We start from the raw sequence: 25,379 nt of genomic DNA, 5'->3' as shown, positions 1-25,379 counted from the left end.
GAGCCATCCCATGCACCGGTTGGGCTACAGAATTCACTGTCTTGATTCTGCTTGGATTCTAGACAATCTTTAATTTTAGGGATTGCACTACCCTTTCAGACACAAAGTTATGGGTGGCTCTAGTGTCCACCATTGCAAACACTTTGATACCGTCCATCATTACCTTTATGTACATTAAACCGGATAAGGGGGTCTTTTCTGCCCGAATTACATTCAGCAATTGCAAGGGGTTGACTCGAGTAGGGCCATCTGAGTCAGATCCCGCCTTGTCATTTTCAGCAACCATCGCGTTAAGTTTCTTACGTTTGGGACAATCCTTCGCTCTATGGGGTCCATCACAGATGAAACACCCTTTGTTAGATTTCCCACCATTGTTCTCGGAAGTTTCCCCTTTTTACTTGTATTTGAAACCGTCTTTGCCCTTCTTGAAACCAGACTTTTTCTCCGTCGTCTTCTCTTTCCTTTTCTTCTTGGTTTTGCTGGTTTCAGATGTGGGTTCTTTGCTTAACTTGTAGTCAAGCAACCCATCCGCTGCAGCCATGGCAGAGGGCAAATCCTTGACACTGAGTCTCCGAAGTTCCACCTGGGCCTAATTCTGCAACCCAGACATAAAGTTGAAGAGTTTATCTTCCTCATGTTCTTGATGTCAAGCATCAAAGAACTGAATTCTTTCACATAGTCCTTCACCAATCCGGAATGTTTCAACTGTTTCAAGGCGTCTCTTGCAACCCAAGATGTGTTGCAAGGAAGGAATTGTTCCTTTATTTCCTTCTTAAGAGTCTCCCATATTGAGATCTCTGGCCAAGTATCATCTTCGACACGTGTACGCCACCAAAGTTTACATCACCAGTAAGGTACATGTTTGTGATTGTAACCTTATCTCTTTCTAGCACATAAGCAACCTTAAAGTATTGCTCCATGTCCCACAGAAAATTCTCAAGTTCCTTGGCACTCTGATTTCCACCAAAAGCTTTAGGGCCTGGAATTTTGATTTTCGAAGGAGTCTTGTCAGAATTCGTATGCCTATAGACAACCTTCTTTAGAAGGGTCAGTTCGTCCATAACTTCTTGAAACTTGTCCTTCAAAGAATCCGAAATGGCAAGCATATCTGTCAGCATGTTTTTGAACCGATCTGCTATCGAGGTCTTAACGGCAAGAAACCCTGAGGCCACAGCATCCAATCGATCCGTCAGCGAGCGGTTCTCATTAGCAAGGTCACCCACGAGATTTTCTAACTGCGTTACTCTTTCTTTCAAGTCATCCATGCCAGAAACCATTAGAGCATAACCGTGCTTTGATACCAATTGTTATAGGGTCAGTTTTTGTTTCAAATGTTCAGCCTGTAATGGCACTAAGTTAGAGCACTTAGTTTAAGCCAATTATGAATACACACACACACACAAAGTGTTATAACAAGTAAAAGAGTAGGCAGCAAGAGATTACAGGAAAATTCCCAACCTTTATTAATTGCACCAATAATACAAAGGTGTACCTATGGTAACTCTTACAAACACTTAGTTATTTCCGAGTTCCATGGCTATGCCTTAAATAGGCTTACAATCAGTTACAAACTTATAACCAGTATTACAAGAAAAGCATGCCAAGTGGCATGGTAGTTGACACCCCCAACTACCTAGGGACTTAGGAACATTTCTGGGACTAACTGCTATTAACTGCTGCTATCTTTCAGCCTTGATTCCTGATGTCCAGGCTTGCCTTGTCTTTGCCCAACATAGATAATTGCTGCCAACAGACATGCATAACTGTTATTAATTGCCATGTTGTTTGCCTCATCAAGTTAGCTACGAATTTGGTTGTCTTGGCCCCCAGACCAAGTTTTTCCCACTGATTGCTTTGAACCCCCAAGTATGCTGCAGCCCACATTTGGGTCATGTTAATGCCTTGCATTTGTGCAACTGCTGCCCATACTTTGGCCAAGGGTTGTGTACTGCTGCCTTAACACTTTGCCAACTTTCTACCTTGCTGTTTTGGCATGCCACCATCATGCCATTGCCTTGGTTGGACATTGGCACAAGGTGTTGCCAATGCCAAGCTTGCAGCCTTCAAGTAGAAGGTGCTAACAGCTATAGTATATTTAGACTGTCCCCCTAATGACTGGGACTATTTAAGGATGCTGTCAATAACTTTAAACAAAATAGAGGACTTTCGTTCATTCAGAATTAAAATAGAGATTCATAAACCATAGCATATTATCAAGCTTTCCAAATAAATTTTGAACATAATGTTATAATAATATTACTCACAGATGGTTCGTGCACGACTTTACCCTTTAATGGCCTTGGCCTATACAAAAGAATACCAATACCGATGTAACAAAAGCATAACAATCGAACTAACTTACCTTGGCTTCATTTAGATTGGTGTTTGAGTGTATTTAACTTCCAAATAGGTTTAAAAAATGTGTAAGGGTGTTTGAGGGTCGAAGAAAATGAGAAGAAAACAAAACGGACTAATACCCTGCAATCTGCACGTACGGTGGAACAGGGCCGTACGTGTGGATTGCACGTGCAATTAAAGCAGACATAAATTTGGTTTTGGGTTGGGGATGTCACACGTGCGGGGACCAATTCAGCACGTGCGGGGATATGTTGCACGTGGGTTTGAGACAGCTGCTTGTTCTTCGTGATTCTTGAAGTCTCCAATCCATTTTCACACTTTTAAGGTTCAAAACTCAGTTCTTAACATCGTAATATGCATATATATATATATATATATATAACGTAGAATCAATAAAAACACATGAATATACATTGATTTGAAGATCAAAATAAGTAAAAGATTGATTTAATTCATGTTACAAATCTTTTCTAAACTTTCTTTTATTTCTACACTTTCAATTCTTCAAAAGCATGATTTCAAGACTCCCAAGTGTAAATAAAGGGTGTAGGTTCATGGCTTTACAATTGTATAGCTCAAATCTAACATAAAATCAATTCAAAACATGATTTTTCAACTAATTCCTCAAACCCTTTTCTTATTTCAAACTTTTCTATTTTCCTTTCATTTTAATCTTCCCAAAACTTGTTTCTAATGAATTTTTAACTAGGTTTTGATATCAATTTATGGAAGTGGGTGAGTTTCTTACCTTATAGTGATTTTCTTGGGATTTCTAGGATTTTGATTTTTTTCTTCTTTTCTCTCCTTTTTCTCTTAGCTTTCTTTCCTTGCTCTTTATGAACACTAGCTCTCCCCAACTTCTCCATCTTTCTAGTATTTGTAGGAGGGATTAGTTTAGTTTGCTAATTACTTCATTATATTAATTAATTAGGCTTAGTTCTAATTAACCTTGTTTAAGTCCTTATCTTGGTTAGCCTAATTAACTTTACTTAAGCTTAAGCTAATCTTATTTAATTCTTGCTAATCCTCCTTAATTTTTGATTAAGTATTCATTAGACTCTATTCATTAGACCAAGATCATTAAGCTCCTTACTTAAGGTTTTCTACGTCATCTAAGCATTCAATTTCTCAATTCAAATAGTTTCCCTAACTTCTGAATGCTTACTATCTTAAGGTTTCATACTAAAGTTCTGCAAAGCTAGTTAAGCTTCCTACTCATATTCAACAATTTCTACATTTCTTTGCAACAACCATATCTTATGCGTTATGCCAATAAAATGAAGGAATTTACTATCATGAATGAATATGTGAATGTTATGCAACTTGGTTATCACAAAGAAATTTTTCTTGAGTTTTTCTTTTTCTGAAAGCTTTCTTATTATTAATTAATACTTTATTTTAAATATTGAACATAATGGAATGGTTAGTTTGACTTAGAGTATTTAAGCGTGGTTATTAATATAGTTATGGCATGTGATGTTTTTTACGATATCAAACTCATGAATCCAAACAGTGTTCTTCAACCTAGACGGGAAGGAATCACACCTCCTTAATTTAATATAGACGTTGTTATTTGACATGATGCCACCTGCCGCAATGAGGATGAGGATTGATGAGATTACTAAACTATCAGTTACACACAGCAGAGTTCATACAGATGAGGTACAACATACCAAAGCTTCTATCAATTAATATAATTGTATTTGTTATATTAGTTGAGTTGGTTATAATATGTTAGATATAGAATAGATATAGTCAGTTAGGTTCTACTGATGTATAAATATAGATATGGTGTAACTAATTCTATTCATTGAATAAGAGAGATTCATATCTTCTTCATGGTATTAGAGCAATTGCTCTAACGAGCTTAGGTTCTGGAAGCATCTTCAATGGCGTTCATGGATGAGTTTGTAACTACTCTTCCTCCTAATTTCACACTCTTGATTTCTATTTGAACTCGTTTGTTACTGTCAAATTAGATTCTTCTAATTACATCATCTGAAAAATTCAGTTCCAGAACATACTCCGAGCCACAAATCTATTGAGTTTTATTAATGGTTCTGGTGATTGTCCTTCTGAATTTGTGCTTGATTTGAATGGTAATAATGTCATCAATTCCGGATTTCAGAAGTGGAAGCAGATTGATTCTCATCTGCTTAGTTGCATCACAACAACTCTTACCTCTTCTGTGTTTACCTCTATTTTTGAATGTACAAATTGCAGAGAAGTTTGGTCACTTCTTGCTAAGAGATTTACTTCTCTCTTTCGTTCACATATTCATCAACTCAAGAATTAGTTGACTAACATCTCAAAGAAATCTTCGACAATAGAAGCATATCTTAGTTAACATTTTCGATCAGTTGGCTCTCGCTTCTTCACCTATATAAGATGAAGATCTTGTTCTCATTGCTTTCAATGGACTTCCTGCTGAGTACAATGCTTTGAAAACTACCATTCATGCTCGTATTGAACCTATCTCTATGTCAGATCTTTCTTCTTTGTTATGTTTCGAGGCTTTACATGTGGAAGGTGCTTCTTCAGTATCTTCTTCCTCAGATCTTACTGTCGCATTTGCAGTCATGACAGATCAGAATTTTAAATCTCATTCCTATGGTTTTCAAGACAATCGAGCCTCTTATTCTAGAGGAGGTGGTCACAGAGGTGGTAGATTTTTTCGTGGTTCTTCTACTAGACGAGGTGGTCACAGAGGTGGTCATGGTAGCCAGCACTATAGCCAACAGCCACAACCATTATACCAGCAACAACCATCATACCAGTCGGCTTCATCCTTAATTTGTCAAATTTATGGCAAGCCTAATCATACTACCCTCACCTGTTGGTATAGGTTGGACACTTCATTTCAACCCTCATCTTCTTCCTCCAAACCTCCTTTTGTTGCTTCTTCCATTTCCAATTCCTCATCTTTATCAGCAAATTGGTATGCGAATTCTGCTGCCTCATCTCATGTGACTTTTGATTTGAACAATTGCCAACAATACCAGCCCTACTATGGTATAGATCATGTTACCATTGGCAATGATCAGTCCATTCTAATTCAACACACCGGTCAAGGTATCTTACCCATCCCTTCATTTCCTTTCAAACTAAACAATATTCCTCATGTTCCATCTATTACTTCTAACCTCTTGTCTGTCCATCAGTTGACTTATGATAATAACTGCACTATCACATTTGATAATCAATCTTTTGTGATTATGGACAAGATCACCAAGAAACTTGTCTATAAAGGTGTTCATAGTCATGGTCTCTATCAGTTGCCTTCTGGTTTGCCATTATCTACCCATGCATCATCTGCTTCTCCTGCCTTTCTTGCCACACTTTCTGTCTCTCCTACTACATGGCGTACCAGGCTTGGCCATCCTTCCTCTCAAAAGATGCAAGTCCTGATGAAGAAATTTAGTTTTCCTGTCTCTTCTACTTGTAATAAAACTCAATTGTGTACTCATTGTGCTGTGGCCAAGAGTCATAGATTACCTTTCCATTTGTCTGATACTACTATTAATAAACCATTGTCCCTTATCCACAGTGATGTTTGGGGTCCTTTCTCTTCTTCTACCTCCAGTATTAAGTACTATGTTCTTTTTATAAATGATTTTAGCAAGTTTACCCTGATTTATCCTTTGCTTTACAAGAGTGAAGTTTTCTTTAAATTTCAAAAATTTAAGGTGTTTGTTGAAAATGAATTTGATACTAAGCTTAAAATTTTTTACATCGATGGTGGTGGTGAATTTACCAATAATCAGTTTGAAATGTTTCTTAAAACTCATGGTATTTTGCACCAACTTTCTTGTCCGCATACTCCTTCTCAAAATGGAGTTGCAAAGAGGAAACATAGACATCTCATTAGCACCACCATTGCTCTTCTTCATTAATCAGGTCTTTCACTGTCCCACTGGTTTGATGTTTTGGCTATATCTGTTTTTCTTATAAATCGTTTACCTAGTTCCAAATTGCATAATAAAACTCCTTTTGAAATATTGTTTTATCGAGCACCAGATTTTGGTTTTCTCAAAAGTTTTGGATGTAGATGTTTTCCTTGGATTAAACCCTATAATTCTCACAAACTTCAACCTCCTTCCTTGCCTTGTACTTTTATTAGTTATCATCATTCTATCAAAGGCTATAGATGTCTTGATCCTCTTACAGGCCACATTTATGTGTCAAGACATGTTGTGTTTGATGAATCTTTATTTTCTTTGGTCATTTCTGATACACCATCTTCTGCTACACTGTTTCTTTCCTCTGGTTCTGTTCCTGTATTTTCTCAGCTTTACGCTTTCTTTTGGTCTACTCAGTCATCTACTCCATTGAGTTAGTCTACTTCTGTTTCACCTCCTCCTCTACAGGCTTCTCTGTCTTTTGCATCTCTGTCTCCATCAGTTTCTGCTTTTGTAGTTTCCTCTACTGCTGCACCTGTTCTATGCTCTCCTGTCTTTGCTGCACCTGGTCTAAATCTGTCTCCTCCTACTGTCCTTCAAACTGTGGTTTCCACCAGCCCTGTTCTAGCTGATCCATCCTCTTCTATTATTCCTATTGGCTCTTTTGTTATTGATCTCAGTCCTTATTCTTGTCTAGCTCCTTCCCTAGCTCATTTTCCTTCTCCTTGTCTAGTTTCCTTTACTATTCCAGCTACTGTTAATTTTCATGCCATGGTTACTAGGTCCAACGCCTCTCATTTCTCCTTTCTTACTTTCACTTCTCTTTCTCTTGATCTTTCTCTTATTGAACCTCAGTCTCATCATGAAGCTCTTTAAACTCTAGCCTGGACTCAAGCCATAAATGAAGAATTTCAGGCTTTGCAAAGGAAGAACACTTGGACTTTGGTTCCTCTTCCTACTCATAAGCACTCTATTGGCTGTAAATGGGTTTTTTGTCTTAAGAAAAATTCTGATGGAACTATTGCTCGCCATAAAGCCTGCTTGGTTGCTAAGGGTTATCTATAAGAGAAAGGGATTGATTATCATGAAACCTTCATTCCTGTCACCAAGCAACCTACCATTCAAGTGTTTCTCAGTCTTGCTCTCCATTTCAATTGGTCCATCAAGCAGTTGGATATCTCTAATGCCTTTCTGCATAGTGTGCTTGATGAAGAGGTTTATATGGTTCAACCTCCAAGGTTTGAAGACTCTAACTTTTCTTCTTATGTGTGCAAATTAAGTAAAGCCTTGTATGGTCTTAAACAAGCTCCCAGAGCTTGGTATTCCAATTTCTCTTCTTTTCTTCCATCTTCTGGTTTTGTTAATAACAAATGTGATTCCTCTCTCTTTATTCATCATTCTCAGTCTGTCATTTTGTTATTGGTATATGTGGATGACATCCTTATTGCTGGAAATAATTCACAGCAAATTTCTTCTTTGATCAAACATATGCATTCAGCATTTTTTATGAAGGAATTGCATACTATTTCTTATTTTCTTGGAATCTTTGTTCACTCCACTGTTGATGGCTTCTTTTTATCTCAGCAAAAGTATGCTTTTAAGATTCTTGCCAAGGCTGATATGACTAATTACAAGTCCTATTCTTCTCCTATGGCTACCAAGTCTTCTCCTTCTCCTGACACTCTAGTTCCTTTTTCTCAAGCCAATCTTTACAGAAGCATTGTTAGAGCTTTACAGTATCTCACTATTACTCGGCCTAATCTCTCCTTTGCTGTGAATCATGTATGTCAATTCATGCATGCCCCAACTGTGGCTTATTTTAATGCTGTTAAGAGGCTTTTACGTTGTCTTCAACGTATTTTGCATTATGGTTTGCAATTTGGACCTAGCTCTTTGGATCTTCATGCTTACTCCGATTCAGATTGGGCTGAAAGTGTAATAGATCGAAAATCTACTACTGGTTATTGTGTGTTTCTCGGTTCCAATCTTGTTTCTTGGACTGCCAAAAAAAATGCACCATTTCTCGGTCCTCCACTGAAGCAGAGTATCGAGCTTTTGCTCAAGCTGTAACAGAGTTGGCCTGGCTTCGTATGTTTCTCCATGAGCTCCATCTGCCTTCCTTCACTCCTACTCTTTGGTGTGATAATCTTTCTGCCATTTTCTTAGCTTCTAATCCGATATTCCATGCGAGGTCCAAACATATTATTGTGGATTACCATTACATTTGTGAGCAAGTTGTTGCTAAACAAGTGGTTGTCAAGCATGTCTCTTCGGTTGATCAAATTGCTGACATTCTTACTAAACCCTTGTCCACTGACTAGTTTACTGCTTTACAAGCCAAGCTCATGGTTCGTTCCTCTCCCATTTGCTTGAAGGGGCATGATGAGATTACTAAACCATCAGTTACACACAACAGAGTTCATATAGATGAGGCACAACATACCAAAGCTTCTATCAGTTAACATAACTGTATTTGTTATATTAGTTGAGTTGGTTATAATATGTTATATATAGAATAGATATAGTTGGTTAGGTTCTACTGATGTATAACTATAGATATGGTGTAACTGATTCTATTCATTGAATAATGGATATTCATATCTTCTTCAAGGATATCATGTGATAATGTTTACAATTAATATTCATTTTTTATTTCACTTTTTCACTCTAAACACAAAGTAATAGGGTCTACCTCAATAAACGAGCGTAAAAATTTAATACAACTGTGATATTACGTCATCAGTGATACATGGTGTTACTAACTAATAAAAACTCTATATGAAATAGATGAATCCCTTTTTTACGATGTCACATATACCTAACAAGAAAAATAATAATAAATGATTGGAGGGTGATACCATGTCATTAGTATAGTGGTTGTATTCAAATTTTTCTCAAATAAATGCACATGAAATTTACTTACTTGTGCCGAGACATGAAAAAATGAGATAAGAAATAAGATTATATGCAACATTTTCCTAAGTAAATTTAAAATATAAGTTTTTCCATTATGTTTCAACTAGTAGTAAACTCATTCTATGCGTGAGATGTGAAAAAAGTTAATAATGTATTTATATATATAAAAAAATAGATATAGTTATCTTTTTTGTATGCAAATTATAAAAATGAAAAGACTGATACCCATTTTTTTTTTTTTTTTAGATGGTTGACCTACAATTTAAGTCTCACAATTTTACCACAATGACTTTATATGTCAATTATTGATTTGTCATGAACTCAAACCATGTAATGTTCAACCCCCTTGTTAGAGCTACAAACTTGGGTGGGCTTAACCTGATCAACTCAATTCTAGCCCAAAATTTTTAAGAATAAAGATTGAGAGCTTTAATTTTGGAGCTCTAAAGAGAGCTCTAGCGATGTGGCAATGGGTGGGCCCCATATGTGATGTGATGTGTGTGCTTATATTTTTATTTTTTTTTCTCTTGCCATATCATTAGAGCTCTCTTTAGAGCTCTCTATCATTGTTTAATTTTTAAAGAATCGAGCAACATATTTTTTATTTCGTTGAGGGTTTGGGCAAAAATTCAAAAACACGAAATAAATCCAGACAGGCTTGGATAGAAACACCAAACACTACAAAAATTTCAATTTTTTGCGACGGCACTCTTAATGCCGTCTCAAAAAAGTTTTAGCGACGACAAATGACTTTTAACGACGGCAAATGGAGGGTTACAACAGAAGGCGTTGCAAAAACCTTGCCTTTTTTTACTGATGACAATTTTTACCTTTTGCGACGGCAATTTACTGTCACATATAATATGTAAAAAAGTCAGACCTTTTGCGACGACACCGTTTTACCATCGCTAAAAGTTTTTTTTGAAACGGAAAAAAATGCTGTCACGAATGGTTTTGTTTTCTTGCAACGACATGCCCACTGTTGCCAATGGTTCTGATATTTTTGCGACGATATGGTGCCGAAAAAAAAAAACTGCAATATAATTATTAAAAATATTAAAATTGCCTGTTTTTTGCGACGGTGTGGTGCCGTCGCAAAAAATAAATGAATAAATAAACTGCAATATAATTATTAAAAATATTAAAATTACCTATTTTTTGCGATGGTGTGGTGCCGTCGCTAAAACAAAAAAAAAAACCTACAATAAAATTATAAAAAATATTAAAATTACCTGTATTAAATAAAAAACAATTGAAAAAAAAATCAATAATTGCATAATAATATAAAAATTCCTGTATAGAAAAAATAATTTCTCTATAATAAAAATATTCTTGCATTTATAACTATACATCAACAAAATTACCCACTACATAATGTTCCATAATACATATATAATGTTTAAATACATACTGTTGTTCATAATTCAAAATAACATAAACCAAAATTGCAAGTTTTGCTCATCATTCTCCGTGGGTAACAAAAACAAAAATTAGTCGTATTCTTCACAGACATGCATTCCACAAGAAGCAAACTCCTACTTGGGAAATATCTGAAAACAAAAAATAAATATAATTAATGACAATATAATTATGTTTTAATATGTTAAATACAAAAAAAAAACATAAAAATTTAACTACTATACAATTACAAAAATAATTAAGCAAATAATTTTGCCTAACCGAAATCTGGCTCTAACTCCCAAACTGGGAACTCGATTCGAGTCTCGTCTTCTCCCACAAGTCTCTCATGCCTATGCGGTTGTGTGTGCCAAGTTTTGTGCTACTTTTGACGTTGTTTGGTGATTTTGGGGGCATTAACACCTTGAACTCTAAGTTTCTTAAGAAACTAGTTTGTTTAGAGTGAAATCCAACCCTAACTCCCAAACTGGGAATTTGATTTGAGTCCCATCTTCTCCCATAAGTCTCTTGTGCCTAGGCGGTCGTGTGTGCCAATTTTCGTGCTACTCCAATGTCGTTTGGTGATTTTGGGGCGTTAACACATCGAATTCTAAGTTTCTTAAGAAATTAGTTTGCCTAGAGTGAAATTCGGTCCTAGCTCCCAAATCGGGAACCCGATTCGAGTTTGTTTTCTCCCACAAGTCTCTCGTGTCTAGGCGGTCGTGTGTGCCAAGTTTCATCTTACTCCGGCGCCGTTTGGTGATTTTGGAGCATTAACACCCGAATTCTAAGTTTCTTAAGAAACTAGTTTGCCTAGAATGAAATTCGGCCTTAACTCTCAAACCGGGAACTCGATTCTAGTCCCGTCTTCTCCCACAAGTCTCTCGTGCCTAGGCGGTTGTGTGTGCCAAGTTTCGTGCTACTTTGACGTTGTTTGGTGATTTTGGGACGTTAACACCTTGAATTCTAAGTTTCTTAAGAAACTAGTTTGTCTAGAGTGAAATCGGACCCTAACTCCCAAACCGGGAATATGATTCGAGTCTCGTTTTCTCCCACAAGTCTCTCGTGGCTTGGCGGTCTTGTGTGCCAATTTTTGTGCTACTCCAATGCCGTTTGGTGATTTTGGGGCGTTAACACCTCGAATTCTAAGTTTCTTAAGAAACTAGTTTGCCTAGAGTGAAATCCGGCCTTAACTCCCAAACCGGGAACCCGATTCGAGTCCCATCTTCTCCCACAAGTCTTTCGTGCCTAGGTGGTCGTGTGTGCCAAGTTTCGTGCTACTCCGACGTCGTTTGGTGATTTTGGGGTATTAACACCTCAAATTCTAAGTTTCTTAAGAAACTAGTTTGTTTCTTAAGAGTGAAATCCGGCTCTAACTCCCAAATAGGGAATTCGATTCGAGTCCCGTTTTCTTCCACAAGTCTCTTGTTTCTAGATGGTTGTGTGTGCCAAGTTTCGTGCTACTCCGACGCCGTTTGGTGATTTTGGGGCATTAACACCTCATATTCTAAGTTTCTAAAGAAACTAATTTGTTTCTTAAGAGTGAAATCCGACTTTAACTCCCAAACCGGGAATCCGATTCGAGTCCCGTCTTCTCGCATAAGTCTCTGATGCCTAGGCGGTTGTGTGTGCCAAGTTTCGTGCTACTCCGATGTCGTTTGGTGATTTTGGGGCATTAACACCTCAAATTTTAAGTTTTTTAAGAAACTAGTTTACTTAGAGTGAAATTCGGCCCTAACTCCCAAACCGGGAACCCGATTCGAGTCCTGTCTTCTCGCACAAGTCTCTCGTGCCTAGGTGATCGTGTGTGCCAAGTTTCATGCTACTCCAATGCTATTTGGTGATTTTGGGGCATTAACACCTCAAATTCTAAGTTTCTTAAGAAACTAGTTTATGTTTTAAGAGTGAAATCCGACTCTAACTCCCAAACTGGAAATCCGATTCGAGTCCCGTCTTCTCCCACAAGTCTCTCGTGCCTAGGCGGTCATGTGTGCCAAGTTTCGTACTACTCTGACGCCATTTGGCGATTTTGGGGCATTAGCACCTCAAATTCTACGTTTCTTAATAAGCTAGTTTGTTTCTTAAGAGTGAAATCCGGCTCTTACTCCCAAATTGGGAATTCGATTCGAGTCCCGTCTTCTCTTACAAGTCTCTCGTGCCTAGGCAGTCGTGTGTGCCAAGTTTCGTGCTGCTCCAATGCCGTTTGGTGATTTTGGAGCATTAACACCTCAAATTCTAAGTTTCTTAAGAAACTAGTTTCTTTCTTAAGAGTGAAATCCGACTTTAACTCCCAAACTGGGAACCCGATTTGAGTCTTGTCTTCTTCCACAAGTCTCTCGTGCCTAGGCGGTCGTGTGTGCAAAGTTTCGTGCTACTCTGACACCATTTGGTGATTTTGGGACATTAACACCTCATATTCTAAGTTTCTTAAAAAACTAGTTTGTTTCTTAAGAGTGAAATCCAGTTCTAACTCCCAAATCGGGAATCTGATTCGAGTCCCATCTTCTCCCACAAGTCTCTTGTTCCTAGGCGGTCGTGTGTGCCAAGTTTCGTGCTACTCCGACGCCGTTTGGTGATTTTGGGGCGTTAACACCTCGAATTCTTAGTTTCTTAAGAAACTAGTTTGCCTATAGTGCAATCCGGCCTTAATTCCCAGACTAGGAACCTGATTCGAGTCTCGTCTTCTCCCACAAGTCTCTCGTGCCTAAGCGGTCGTGTGTGCCATGTTTCGTGCTAAAAATGGAAAATCCTTTGTCTTTCTTTCTAATTATGGAATTAACCTTTATTATTTTTGGCTGTGTACAGTTAATGTATGGTTATTCTTAGCTTAGAATGCAAATATATATTTTATACCTGATCTTCTGGTGGTGGTGTATATGGAGTCTCATCTCCTGTAGATTCTCTAAATACCCGATGGCCACTGCATGCATCAGGAGCCTATGACAATCCATACATAATGTATTATTCATATTTGAATTTTACTATATATATGTATATATATGTTGCGTGAAAATGTAACTATCAAACAATTTAATTTATATCGAACTTGTTTGTTGGGATCCACACTTGCCCCTTGTGACACAAAGGCCATCATCTCAGCTCTCATCTGCTGTAAATGTGTAGAAAACTCTGCTCGTATCTCCTCCCTCAGCTCCTCCCTTAACTTATCCTTTAGCTCTGCATGAACCTGCTGGGTGATCTGAACAATAGTTGATGGCTGGGGTGTTAATTGTGATGGCCCATCACCATCTTTATACATTGCGCTCTGAGGCATAGTTCTCATATAAGAGCAAAAATATCCATGCCCGTCATGACCTATCAACTTATGGCAAATGGCATTCCTAACCTCTAAAGTCCGGCAATCCTCAGGTAGCATGAAAAGTTGACGATTAAACTCATCTTGTATTAAATAAGCAATACAAGCATATGTTAAATTAAGATGATTGACACACAAAAAATAAAAAATAAAATTTAAATTCAATGATAGGTGTTTGGAAACTAACAAGGTCTGGATAACCTTAAGGTTATCTGTTCTACGTGTCATAAGCCAAACATTCATTTTATCAGTAGACTCCCCGTTGCTGGTCATCTAGATTTTTTTAGAAATATGAAAATTAGAATCCAAATAATTTTCAAATATATAAAAAAATAAAAACAATAAAATATAAACCTTATGCCGGCTTTGAGCGAAAGTAGTGTGGTATGAGGTATGCCGTGAGCTCGCTGATTTTTAGCGTTCCTCGTTACAATTTTCTGTAATAGATTCAACAAATGGCAGTTCATAACTATGAGTTGTATGTTTACATATCATACATATAACTTATTTGTATACCTTAGCATCGGAAGTACACCAATACTCCACAAGTTCTTCCTATTGGCTTAGTACAATGTGCAAAGGAACATCATCCTTCAAATTGGGATCAGAACTTCTAGGCTTGAAATACTTGGTCTTAATCTTATTCTTGTGATCCTTCCATATGCTGTTGCAGGTTTTCATGTAGATTGGCTTATACTCCTCTAGACATATATTCAAATTGTCCTACAAAACACAATTTGAAGGTTTAAATAATAATAACATAATTTTAAAATTTGAATTTTTAGACAAAAATATACTTTTACGTTTACATCCTTCCAGATAGCATCAATAATATCGTCAGGCATAGTGATCTAGTCAAGAAAAGTAAGAGGAACAATGTTACCGTTGCGTACAATAATGCCAAGTTGAGTAGTTAACTTAGACATATTATCCCCTATTGGGCAGTGATTTTTGTCAAATTGTATATCCAACTTTGTACTAGTACCCCACTTCTTAATGCCCTTGGCACATCCTCTACCATGCCTAATTGAGGTTGATGAAGAACTAACATGACCTGCGAGATACAATAAGAATAAACAATATACAATGATATTAAAGAAATGCAAATTAAAAAAATGTTAATACAAATCGAATTCTTATACCTGAGGTGGGCTGTGAAGAAGTCAAAGGGTCTGGAAAATACAATGACAATAAACAAGTTATATAAAATGAGAATAAATAAATGTATATTTAAATAATTTTCATACAAATCAAAGCAAATTTATATACTTGTAGTTGGCTGTGAAGATGATGACTCTAGTCAGGATGATAGCTACTGCAGTGCCACTGATGGTGGACGCACCGATGGTAGGCGTGGAGGCTAAGTAGATGATAACTGTTGTGGTGCACTGATGGTGGTCGATGCGGTGGCCCCTCTGATGGTGGTCGCTACGGTGGCTGGTCAGATGGTGGTGGCACTAATGGCCCCTCCGATGGTGGTCGATGTGATGCCTCCTCTGATGGTGGTGTTATTGATGTCCTCTTATGTACCACATCGGACATCATGCGCAGGGAATGATCAGGCTTTTTCTTCCTTCCCATAATAATCTGCAAGCAATATAACATTAATTGACATTAGAAACATAGAGAATAGTTTTGAATCAACTATAATATGACATTAATTGAACTAATACAATTACAAAGACAAAGTAAATTAAGAAACTGATGATTAACTACAACCTTGGCCTTAATTCAATTACTGATGTTGATTAAATATTAGTCTATTTCAACATCAACTGTTTCTCCTTCTGCGGCTTCCTTTACCCAACCAATTTCTTCATCACGGAGCATTATATTTTCTTCCAATTGTTGGCTCATAGATGGCTCGATTTTTGGATCAGTCGAATTCATATCAAATAAACATCTTTGAGACATCTTCACCACCACTTGCCAGTCTGGTTTTAATGGGTCTGCAACATACCAAACTTGCTCTGCTTGGGATGCCAAGATGAAAGGTTCATTCGTAATTCGATCATCTCGGTACAACAAATGATTGAAGTTGACCAACATGAAATTGAAGACATTTTTTTTCTTCCCGTGAATGTTGTCAATCCAATCACACTTAAACAACACATGTTTTTTCTCATTGAAATATCAAATCTTAACAATATCTATCAATTGTCCATAATAGTACACAGACCCCACATGAGGATTCTTGTCTTTCCGACTAGCATAACTTATGGTATCTGCCTTCAAAGCTACGCCACAATTTTGTGTGGCTCGACGGTCATCCATGGCCTTTACTCGATACCAAAACCCATTCATTATATACCCGTTGAACCTCCTTGCCAGGTTATGAGGACCATTTGCCAATATAATATTTTCTTCAGAAAATGTGATATCACTAGTCCTTTGCAAAGTTTGGACCTATTTAAAACAAAAATGTAAATTTAAAATGTAGTTTGACTTAGGTAACCAGAATATGTAGATTTAAATACATACATGTTCCTTGAACCAAATGTGAAAAGTTTCAAAATGTTCACGTCGAAGTTGATGATCGTTGACACGAGGCATTTTGAGATTAAGTACTTCAAGGTGTTTGCTCTGTAGATTGAAAATTTATCAATACAAAAAATTTGATTCAAAATTCAATAAAACATAATAAAATATTGAGTAAGTGACATAACCTACTTTATAAATGGTTGAACCGCGCTTGTACTGAATAAGACATACTGATGAGCTTGTACCCAAGAAGTATTATTAAGATAAAAGCTTGTGTTTTCACCAACAGTATGACCCAGATTATCATCACCATTGTAGTTCCTCACGGGTTGACTAGATTTGGTTTCCACATCATTGAGATATTGTGCACAAAAATTAATGCATTCTTCTATAAGAAATCCTTTAGCAATTGAACCTTTTGGATGAGCTCTATTACGTACATATTGCTTCAAAGTAAGAAGATACCTTTCAATTGGATACATCCGTCGAAACTGAATCGCTCCAGCCAGTAATGCTTCGTCAGCTAGATGTATAGGCAAGTGCTTCATTATATCAAAAAAAGTCGGAGGAAATATTTTCTCTAGATGACAAAGTGTTACTGCGATACGATCTTGAATATAGTGCAAATCTGTCACACGATTCACTTTGGAAAACAATTGTCTAAAGAAATTACTCAATTCAATCAAGGGTTCAATTACATTCTTCGGTAATGATCTTCGAATAGCTAATGGAATAAGTTGTTGCATCAGAATATGACTATCGTGGCTCTTAAGACCCCTAATACTTCTCTCATGTGAGTTCACATGACGCGATATATTGGATAAATACTCGTCGGGAACTCTAACTTTCTTCAACACTTTCAAGAACAAATCTTTCTCATCCTTGGTCATTGTGAATTGTATTGGTAGTAAATAAGCTTTATTCGACCCTTTTAATTGCAAATGTAAGGGTTTTCTAACATTCATATCTTGTAAATCACGTTAAGCATTAACACCATCCTTCAATTTTCCTACAATCCCTAATATTGTCCACAACACATTGCCACAAACATTCTTCTCTATATGTATCACATCGAGGTTGTGTCTTATTAGATTGTGTTCCTAATATGACAGTTCATAAAAGATACTCTTTTTCTTCTAGCTATGGGTGTGATGTCCAACTTTCTCATTCTCTACTTGTCTCTTATGCCTCTCCTTAAGGTCATCCCTCCTATATTGGGTTAAAATACCCTCAGATTCTAATTGTAGCAGCATCTCAGTTCCAGACAACAATTTTGGTTTGAGTCTAACTTCCCGACTACCATCAAATGATACTTTATACTTTCGAAATTTATGGCCACTAGGTAAAAATCTGCAATGACCCAAGTATGATTGTTTCCTACTATGCTTCAACCAACACGATGTAGTTTCCTTATTGCAACAAGGACATGCATATTCACCTTTAGTGTTCCATCTTGACAAGTTTGCATATGTAGGAAAATCACTAATTGTCCACAGTAAAGTTGCATGCATTTGAAACATTTGATTTGTTGATGCATCAAATATGGAGACACCGTCATTCCATAGTTTTTTTAACTCCTCAATCAACGGTTGCATATACACATCAATCTTGTCACCAGGTCCTTTTGGGCTGTCAATAAACACAGATAAAATTACAAATGGTTGTTTCATGCACATCCATGGCGGCAAGTTATATGAAATAAGCACAACAGGCCAAGTGCTATGAACTATGTTCATCGTCTTGAATGGGTTAAAACCATGAGACGCTAAGCCAAGCCTTACACTTCGGAAATCATTGCTAAAGTCAATATTCCAATGGTCAAAATCTTTCCATGCAAGGGAGTTTGCAGGATGCCTAAAGATGCCGTCATCAGTTCGTTCCTCTGCATGCCATCTCATTAACTTGGCTGTCTTGGATAACATAAACAACCTCTGCAACCTTGGCTTTAAAGAAAAACACCTCATTTGTTTTGAAGCTATTCGTTTGCCACCTTTGTTAGAACCATTTGAACCACCATCACCATTTGATTTCCATCTAGAACTGTTGCATATGACACATTTGTCAAGATTGGCATTCTCGTTTCGTCCCAACATGTAACTGTTGGGACATGCATCCCACGTCTCATACGTGAAGCCCAAATCTATTGTGACATTTTGAGCTTTATAATATGAGTCCGGGAGTTTCACACCTAATGGGAATGCCTCATTCAATAACTCAAGCAACATGTCAACAGAGTTGTCTGTCCACTGATTAAGCACCTTTAGATGTAGAAGTAGAACAATGAATGACAAAGATATGAACTTCTGACAATCCGGATACAATTCACTTTGCGTATCTTGAAGAAGTTTGAAATACTTTGCAGTCTCTATATTTGGACTGAGCTGGGGTTCAGATGCATGGGGATTAGGCGCTTGTGGTTCATTACCCTCGACACTTGTATCGGCATGTGGATTTCCCATAGCCCCTTGTATCATTTTAACCATATCATCCCCAATGTCTAAATTAGCCAATGTTTCATTCTCTCAATTACCATGTAGAGATACGTAAGATTCCCCATGATTAATCAAATGTTTGTACTTTTTAAAAAAACTATTCAAAATCAGATGCTCCCGCACACCCTCTCGTACAAGATGATATTGATTCTCACATTTTCTACACTGACAACTAATCATCGAACCTTCAGCCCTATTGGTGTAGGCAAACACAAGGAATTGATCAATCCCATTAATGTATTCCCTCGACATCCTATTTGGCAAGTCAACCCAACTCTTATCCATCCTCTATTCTTCCCTTAAATATCTCTTCTGCACACATCCACAATAATTAAACATCAAAATAACTATAAAACATGATTAATTTGAAAAAAAAAAACAAAAACAAATACTCTTAAAACATCAGTCTTGAATTGGGTTCACGGTTTGAGGGTTAGAGCTAGATTTCACTTTAGATAAACTAGTTTCTTAAGAAACTTAGAATTCGAGATGTTGACGCCCCAAAATCACCAAACGGCATCGGATTAGCACAAAACTTGGCACGCATGACCGCCTTGGCATGAGAGACTTGTGAGAGAAGATGTGACTCGAATCGGGTTCCCGGTTTGGGAGTTAGAGCCAGATTTCAATCTAGGCAAACTAGCTTCTTAACAAACTTAGGATTTGAGGTCTTGACGCCCCAAAGTCACCAAACGGCGTCAGATTAGCACGAAACTTGGCACACACGACCGCCTTAGCACGAGAGACTTGTGAGAGAAAATAAGACTCGAATCGGGTTCCCGGTTTGGGAGTTAGAGCCGGATTTTGGTCTAGACAAATTAGTTCCTTAAGAAACTTAGAAGTCGAGGTGTTGACACCCCAAAGTCACCAAACGACATCAGATTAGCAAGAAACTTGGCACACACGACCACCTAGACACGGGAGACTTGTGGGACAAGACGAGACTCGAATCTAGTTCCCGATTTGGGAGTTAGAGCCGGATTTCAGTCTAGACAAACTAGTTTCTTAAGAAATTTAGAATTCGAGATGTTGATGCCCCAAAGTCACCAAACAGCATTGGATTAGCACGAAACTTGGCACACACGACCACCTTGGCACGAGAGACTTGTGGGACAAGACGGAACTCAAATCGGGTTCCCGATTTGAGAGTTAGAGTCGGATTTCGGTCTAGGCAAACTAGTTTCTTAAGAAACTTAGAATTTGAGGTGTTGACGTCCCAAAGTCACCAAACGGCGTTGGATTAGCACGAAACTTAGCACACATGACCGCTTAGGCACGAGAGACTTGTGGGACAAGACGGGACTCGAATCGGGTTCCCGGTTTGAAAAAAATCCAATCGAAATCATGTAAATATTATTTTTGTGATGATGAGGAATGACATTATGTAAATAAGAATATACGAAAGACTAAAATCCAGTAATTGAGAAGGCTAGAAAACAAAATTTGAAATTTGTTCAAAATTTTAAAACAAAGAATTCGGTGATGAATCTATATTTAATATTAAATCAGACTTCTTTCAACTTTATTTGTGTGGCTTAATTTTATTTGGCAATATGCTTTGGCTTTAGATTCTGAACGATTTGAAGAAAAATTTAAAATCCAATCTCCATAAATAATGTGTTCAAAAAAGTCTCTATAAACGACTATTAGCATTGTATGGAGAAACAGACATATCTTCCCTATTTAAAATTTCTATAACCATCACTATTGTAAACAATACTAGAAGGCCATGAATGGGATCACAACACATGTTGAGACTTGAGAGAGAAACATGAAAATGAGAGATAACAAGAAAGAGAGAGTGGTAAAGTGGGAATAATAATAATAACCCTTAACTGGTAAGTATAGATGATGGACATTTAACAAATAAATGTGAGAGACCAAATAGGTCTTCTGATTGTTGTAATAAGCAATTATGAACTAATATTGTTAAAATGTCAAAATATAACATCACATATATAGCTGAAACAGACAGGATAACAATATTAGAAACTTTTTCAGGGTATCATGAAGAGAAGGCTCAGTCAAAATGCAAAAATAATATACTGTTTCATCCGATTTTGACATTATGAAAATAATGTCAAAACAAAAACAACCACAAAAAAATCCAATATCACAACAGAAACTTGAAGACCCAGTTTTAATACCTTGAAAATAATTAACTTCACCATATTAAAGGATTATTATGGAAATAAGAAAACACTGTACTGTTGCATTCCGATTTCAACATTACGAGAACTAGTTCAACAACCACAAAAATCCAATATTACAAAGAATAACAGAAACTTTAAGACCCAATTTCAATTACTTGAAAATCAGTAACTTCACTATATTTATAAATAAAATAAAAAGAAAAAAAGAAAAAAAGAAAAAAATGGAATAACTAGCTGCAATTAAGTTTATATACAGCTAAAAATATGTACAGCTAGCTGTAACTAGCTACAATTTTTTACGTCAAAGTGTTATAAATTTTGGTAACATTAATAGAGCATGTGTTTTAAGGCTGTTTAAGAAGACAAGTTTGATTTTAAGACATTTTTAAGAACTAACTTGACTGCATAACTCACAAACATTAATTATCATTTTATATATCACCCATTTTCATGACAATGAATTAACACAAACAACCCATTTTTAACATCTCTAATCTTATTGCACATGCATTGTTACCTCCAAAAGGAGGGGGGACACAGAGAGAGAGATTTGCAATGTTTTGTTTCATTTTGGATATAATTCAAATAGTTAATTCATTATTATGTGTTGCATACAAAATTAGGCTCAAGAAATAGACAATATAACGTAATTAATGAAAAAATGTGAGAGCAATGGTTATCCTAAAGTCGTTTTCCTATTATATCCAAATCAGGGAAAGAAACTTTTGAATGACTTTTAGCAAAAACAATCAAAAAAATCCAAGTAAAACAAAATGTAATTTGAATACAAACAAAATTTATTATTCTGACAAGTTGATTGTAGTAGTATTGTTGCATGTTGGCCTAAGGCTAAATTTTAATAGCAAGTCTTCAACAAAATTGTGATCTTGATTTCTAACTGCTAGCCTAAATAAAACTTAGCAAATCAACAAAGGAACAATTAAATATAATTCAACACAATTAAAAATATGGTCCACAAATTGATTAAAAAATTAATAGATAGGGATGAGATGGGCTTGTTTGGTGTAAATTTGTTGTAACATTAATCATGACTCGATCAATTCAAGCTTCAAAGAAACAATGCAAAATCTAAAGACAAAAACAAAACTAAAAAGAAAATAGAAAAAAGGACACATGTAACAAAACAGAAAATGAGCATCCATGAAGGCAGATCACTCTAGATTACCTATAGTGGACAAACAGGATAACACTGCTGCAGCTGCAGCTTCCCTTTGAAAACTTTGGGGTCAGTTTAAGGATTTACTTAAAATTAAACATATGGCTGGAACCTGAAGAAACCGACCATAAGAGTAAATAAATAAACACTACCCAAAAATAAAAATGAGATTTTGTAAATAAAAAAATATAGAGCACTTACATCTTTGACAAGGAAACTCCGGCGGGAGTGAGATTTGGAGGAGGAGATGGAAGGAGGAGGGAGTTGGAAGTGGAAAGGTCGCTGCTAGCCGTCACTCGCTGCTGCTCGTCACTTCGGCGACGGCTGTTGTTCGCTACTAGCCGTCACTCGCTACTGCTCGTCACTTCGGCAAAGGCCGTCGTTCACCCTCATCACTCGTTGTTCACCCTCGTTCACCCTTTTCAATGTATGGCAATGCTGAATATGACAGTAACTTTTAGGGATTTTGAGGATTTTGGTTTCAGAAGCTTAGAGGGATTTTGGGGATTTTGGTTTCAGAAAGCTTTTTAGGGATTTTGGAGAACACTTGACCGCGAATGGGATAAAATGAGCGGGACACAAAATTTTTATTTTTTGCGATGACATATTTAAACCGTCACAAATGATAAATATTAACAAATAAAATGACGTCGTTTTAACAAGATTTAGTTTGCGATGGGCTTTTGCCATCACTAATGGTCCATTATTTGCGACAATAACTTTTTTCTGTCTCAAAATAATTTTTTTTGCAACGGTACACCAGGCGTTGCAAATGTTCCTGTATTTTTCTTGTACAATCGTTAGCGACGGGGGTCATTACCGTCACTAAAGGTAATTTTTGGTGACAGTAGATACACGCTGTCGCAAAAGACCTTTTTTGGTGACGGCAGCTACAAAATGGCGATAGCACTTACCTTGTCGCAAAAAGTTCCGTATTATTTGCCCAGTTTTCTTGTAGTGAAATAACCTGAGCAACCTAAAATTTGAATTGTATATATAAATTATCGTGTAGCCATCACATTTTTTTTCTTTTTATTTAATTTTAGCAAAAGTTATTTTTTTAGCTATTTAAGCCAAAAATATTTTTGCTTTTGATTGTAATTTGTATAATGGGGAAATTGCATGTCAATGTACACTTACAAAAATATTTAAAAATTAATGGAAAACTTTACAAGTATTAAAGTATGTAATGATAATTTTTTTTATTAATTAGTAATTAATTTCTACAAAACCCACTAAGGACTAGTTTCTCTCTAATTTATCACTCCTAAATAATGACTTCTAATGATGTGGCATTGAAATTAGATCCCGCATTATAAAATATTTGACAAATCAAAACTTGACACTTGTCAAACAAATCATTATGGACAAGTTTTAGGAATGATAAATTAGGCGTCTTAAATATTTTTCATATACAAAAAGATGAGAAATAATATTGTATTTTAGGAAAAGTTTAGAGTGACTTTTTTTTTTTTTTTTATAATAAATAATATTAACATTCACATTTCTTACTATATATATTTTTTTGCAATCTTAATATCAAAAAGTGTGAATGTTCATTTTTATTGAATGATTTAAATATGTTATAGCATTTAAGTAAATAAATTAATCGAAAATGTGAAGTTTCATTCACAATTGCACCTTTTGTATCACAGTCAAAAGTGTGAAGATTCGTAATTTTCAAAATTCATATTATTATATTCATTGAAGCTGTGACATATAATTTTCACAATTATTACGAAATTCACACTATTATAATATATAGATTTTGTAATTATAAATAATCATAATTAGTGAGATTTTATTTTGTAACAATAAACAATAGGGATGTAACTTGGGCGAGAAAGTCGTTGAACTGACCTTGCTCGTCGACTTTGGAGTTATTTGCCGAGCTGATCTTGCTCGCCAAGAAGAAAGTCGCCGAGCTGACCTTGCTCGCCGACCTTGGAATTCCTTGCCGAGCTGATCTTGCTCGCCAAGAAGGAAGTCGCGAAGCGGACCTTGCTCGCCGACCTTAGAGTTCATTGCCGAGCTGATCTTGCCCGCCAAGAAGAAAGTCGCCGAGCCGACCTTGCTCCCGCTCTTGAAGTTCCTAGTCGAGCTGATCTTGCTCGCCAAGAAGAAAGTCGCCGAGCTGACCTTGCTCCCGCTCTTGAAGTTCCTAGTCGAGCTGATCTTGCTCGCCAAGAAGAAAGTCGCCGAGCTGACCTTGCTCGCCGACCTTGGAGTTTCTTGTCGTGCTGATCTTGTTCGCCAAGAAGAAAGTCGCTGAGCTGACCTTGCTCCCGCTCTTGAAGTTCCTTGCCGAGCTGATTTTGCTCACCAAGAAGAAAGTCGCCGAGCTGACCTTGCCCGCCGACCTTGGAGTTCCTTGCCGAGCAGATCTTGCTCGCCAAGAAGGAAGTCGCGAAGCGGACCTTGCTCGCCGACCTTGGAGTTCATTGCCGAGCTGATCTTGCTCGCCAAGAAGGAAGTCGCGAAGCGGACCTTGCTCGCCGACCTTGGAGTTCATTGCCGAGCTGATCTTGCTCGCCAAGAAGCAAGTTGCGGAGCGGACCTTGTTCCCGACCTTGGAGTTCCTTGCCGAGCTGATCTTGCTCGCCAAGAAGAAAGTCACCGAGCTGATCTTGCTCGCCAAGAAGCAAGTCGCGAAGCGGACCTTGCTCGCCTACCTTGGAGTTTCTTGCCGAGCTGAGCTTGCTCGCTAAGAAACAAGTTGCTGAGCTGATTTTATTCGCCAAGAAACAAGTTGCTGAGCTGATTTTATTCACCAAGAAGCAAGTTGCCGAGCTGACTTTGCTTGCCAACTTTGAAGTTTCTAAACCAAGCAAAGTGAACCGCCGAGGAAAAAGTCGAGCCCGGCCTTGTAATGTAATTCTGGTCACGCAAATGCGGACGAAATTAAGGGGCAATTGAGAGGGAGATTTCTGTAATCTCGGCTTGGGTTGCGGTTCTGGCCGAGCTGAAAGTGGTCCAAGCATATTTGGACCGAGTTGGGCTAAGCCATGCTGAGAGGAAGCTTGTTCGACCGAAGTCCAGACCAGAGTTGGCCGAGATGATCCTCTGCCAGCTTATCTTCTCTTGTTCGCTCGTTTTAGCTCGGTGATCGTGATCTGCCGCAGACCGGCCTAACTTGGCTGGAGCACAGTCGCACCGGAGTGCTGCTGAGTTCAGTAGTGATGGTGCTCG

At 37.2% G+C, this 25,379-nt stretch overlaps 1 protein-coding gene across 8 annotated transcripts; it reads right to left on the bottom strand.

Annotated features, from left to right (window-relative positions):
- Window positions 1-10,469: 10,469 nt before the first annotated feature.
- On the bottom strand, window positions 10,470-22,771 carry LOC114298762 (uncharacterized). Of its 8 annotated transcripts, XM_082888419.1 has the most exons (12): window positions 16,558-17,195; window positions 16,369-16,470; window positions 15,607-16,293; window positions 15,157-15,474; window positions 15,030-15,059; window positions 14,781-14,941; window positions 14,404-14,610; window positions 14,242-14,324; window positions 14,075-14,160; window positions 13,638-13,970; window positions 13,425-13,508; window positions 10,470-10,723 (listed from the first exon to the last, which is right to left on the bottom strand). In XM_082888419.1, the coding sequence occupies exons 1-3, from the start codon at window positions 17,112-17,114 to the stop codon at window positions 16,191-16,193; spliced, it is 762 nt and encodes a 253-aa protein (XP_082744545.1). In that variant the 5' UTR covers window positions 17,115-17,195; the 3' UTR covers window positions 10,470-10,723; window positions 13,425-13,508; window positions 13,638-13,970; window positions 14,075-14,160; window positions 14,242-14,324; window positions 14,404-14,610; window positions 14,781-14,941; window positions 15,030-15,059; window positions 15,157-15,474; window positions 15,607-16,190. The 8 variants fall into 8 exon arrangements, 7 of the variants coding, with proteins under 7 accessions (XP_082744545.1, XP_082744542.1, XP_082744547.1 ...); XR_014340892.1 differs by lacking the exons at window positions 15,607-16,293; window positions 16,369-16,470; window positions 16,558-17,195 and adding exons at window positions 22,200-22,302; window positions 22,392-22,771; XM_082888416.1 differs by having other exon boundaries at window positions 14,404-14,941.
- Between the last annotated feature and the right edge of the window lie 2,608 nt (window positions 22,772-25,379).

This window comes from Camellia sinensis, chromosome 9 (genome assembly GCF_055761805.1).
Source record: "Camellia sinensis isolate YWXY chromosome 9, ASM5576180v1, whole genome shotgun sequence".
In the NCBI taxonomy this organism is placed as follows: domain Eukaryota; kingdom Viridiplantae; phylum Streptophyta; class Magnoliopsida; order Ericales; family Theaceae; genus Camellia; species Camellia sinensis.
This window is presented reverse-complemented; position numbering and strand designations above follow the sequence as displayed.

Bases quoted from the DNA above. Each gene is read 5' to 3' on its own strand.
- LOC114298762 (XM_082888416.1), bottom strand. From the start codon at position 17,114: ATGCAACAACTTATTCCATTAGCTATTCGAAGATCATTACCGAAGAAT. The intron at 16,471-16,557 runs GTAGGTTATGTC...TTCAATCTACAG, and splicing joins GCGGTTCAACCATTTATAAA to AGCAAACACCTTGAAGTACT. The intron at 16,294-16,368 runs GTATGTATTTAA...TGTTTTAAATAG, and splicing joins ACATTTGGTTCAAGGAACAT to GTCCAAACTTTGCAAAGGAC.